Below are 2,353 nucleotides of genomic sequence, written 5' to 3'. Positions count from 1 at the left end.
GGAGCCTCATCACTCAAGCACATCGTCCACAAATCTCCAATTATTCCTCGATTCCCGCAGAAAACAGCCAAAAGGAGCTGCACAGAGCAAGCGTCCTCCTTGTGTTTCCTACGGAAGGAAGCAAAGGCTTTCCAGAGCAGCTGCCGCCATCCATGGGAACACCACGAGGCGCCCAAACTTTCCCAGCCACCAGGATGTGTCACTGGCAAGGCAGGGCTAGGCAGGTTAAAGTGCTTTGTGTCGCCTGGTCAGAGCTGGAGAGGGAGATGCCGTAAGAGTGACGGTACAAAAACTGCCGGAAGGGAACAGCTCAGCCCAGTGACCCCGGGTGCGTGGCTGGGCTTTCGACACCCGTGGGCCGGAAGCTGTTCAGGAAGCAATCTTGAAAAATGCAGTTTCACTCTTTTGCTTTACGGAGGAACGTAAACGATGTAAACAGCCATTCAACACCAGGACCCTGCTGCTTCCCAAAGTAACTGCGAGCACAGTCCCACGGACTGTTTGCTCTTTGAGCGCAGTTGCCAGTCGCCTTCAGAGCTCACCATGAATTATTTCTGCTTGAACTGCACAAAGATCATTATTTTGCTCATTCTGACCCCTGTCAGGAGGCACCTGGACAGACACCACGTGGCTGGAGCAAGCTTGGCTCCACCAGGAGAGCCCTCCTGAACACCTCCTCTTCCCAATTCGCACCCTTCACGCCCCGAGAGCCACCCTTCTGCAGGAGGTTTTCCTGGCCTGGCATCCATCGCCAGCGATGGACGCAGGGAGTTTGGTCGAACCAGTCCTAATACAACCTGGGAAGCGTAGGAATACTGGAAGCACTTGTAAACGTGGCTGCAGCACGTTGCCAGGACATCCTGTTCCAGCCCCCTGTAGCATCTCCTCCAGACGCCGCGAAGCAGAGCTGGTTCAACACAGCTTGGGAAGAAGTATGAAACCCACGAGCAGCACCCTGCTGTCAGGCCCGCTCAGAAGGTGCTCTCGAGCAGGCAGTGGCACCCACAGCCCGTGGGACACACCTCCTGCGTGCGAAACCACTCCATCATATGGCTGGTGTGGCCTCCGTGGCCGCACGTCAGGCAGAAATTGGAGGAGCCTCGCACCGCCACGTGGCAGATGGCGCACTGGAAGGTGAAGCCCTTGCAGATGGCACACTGGGTGCCGCGCACCTCGCTGCGGCAGTGGCTGCAGTACACGCCAAACTCTGCCCGAGGAAAGAAACAGAGAGCAAGACAATTAGTGTCGACAGAAGCGTGGAGGAAGAAGTTGCCCCCCAAACCCAGTGCTCAAGAGATCTGCCTCAAATCGCCTTCAAAGTGGGAGGCCGGTGTCAGTGGTCTCCGTACGGGAGCAGTGAAACGGGCTCTCACTGCGCTGGGGCGCGGGCTGGCCCGCCACGTCCCCTGTGTCACATGTCTAGCGCGGGATACGCGGACACGGGCTGCAGAGACAGCGGCTTCCCTCCGGTCTCCTCTGCCTCACATCACTATGAAGTGTAACCCAGAGCAAATGAGAACAGCCTTTGTTTCTCATCGTGGAGAGCTTGAGGCCGTGACTGGGAGCCGCGGACGGGCAATGGCAGCAAAGTCGCCCATGTTCACTCCAGTTCCTCCCCAGGAGGAGTCCCTTGTGACAAGGGGAGACAACCGCTGCTCCTCTGGCATCTCTCGCCTGCTTCTCTGCTCTCAGTGCATCCTATCCCAGAGGCCTGGGAAGAAGACGTTTTGGCAGCCGTCTTTGAAAAGCAGTTCTGGTCACCTACGCTTCTAAAAATATTTGGGGAAAAGTGTCCCATTTTCCTGTTTTTTTGCTGGAGAGAAGCTACAGCCTACAAAGCCCCGAAACCAAGCCTCGTCTCCACCTGGAGCCTGAGGAAGCCAAAGCCAATGGCAGAGCGATGGCCACTTTTCACGCTGCCTGCTGACCTCCCGTTCCCAAGCTCCCGGGGCGGAGCCGCGATGCTGACGGGGCAGCCGGAGCAGCCTGGGGCAGGCACTCACCGATTCCTTTGTGGGGATCAGGAGGACAAGAGACAAACTTCAGGACCTCAGCTCGCTTCTCTCGCAGGCCCCAGCGATAAAGGATTTCTCCGTAGCACTTCTTAAAGTCATCAAACTGCTGAGTGTTGGCAGGATCCAGGAGCCTAGAGGAACAAACAGGGCTGCCCCCAGGCTCTGGCTGCAGTCCTCTCCCCACCAATGGCTACGCAACCAGCTTGCATCGCTAGCAGGGCAGCGGATTACCTCCCACACGGTGCTGAAACATTGCTTGTCCCGTGACTATCTCAACAGAAAGGTCTAGAAGCAGGCGTGGGGGGTTACCACAACCACACCAAACCAACCCTGTGGGC

The 2,353-nt window shown here is 57.2% G+C and overlaps 1 protein-coding gene across 1 annotated transcript in view; it reads right to left on the bottom strand.

The window, feature by feature from the left end:
• Positions 1–950: 950 nt before the first annotated feature.
• Positions 951–2,353, bottom strand: part of WDR59 (WD repeat domain 59) — a gene marked incomplete at its 5' end in the record, with an annotated part of 26,973 nt that continues 25,570 nt past the window's right edge. The window contains 2 exons of the mRNA XM_010143454.1: positions 951–1,207; positions 2,004–2,146. Of these exons, the coding sequence (XP_010141756.1) occupies positions 972–1,207; positions 2,004–2,146 (379 nt within the window). The remainder of the gene's footprint in view (positions 1,208–2,003; positions 2,147–2,353) is intronic.

The sequence above is a fragment of the Buceros rhinoceros genome, unplaced genomic scaffold (assembly GCF_000710305.1).
Source record: "Buceros rhinoceros silvestris isolate BGI_N320 unplaced genomic scaffold, ASM71030v1 scaffold20099, whole genome shotgun sequence".
In the NCBI taxonomy this organism is placed as follows: domain Eukaryota; kingdom Metazoa; phylum Chordata; class Aves; order Bucerotiformes; family Bucerotidae; genus Buceros; species Buceros rhinoceros.
This window is presented reverse-complemented; position numbering and strand designations above follow the sequence as displayed.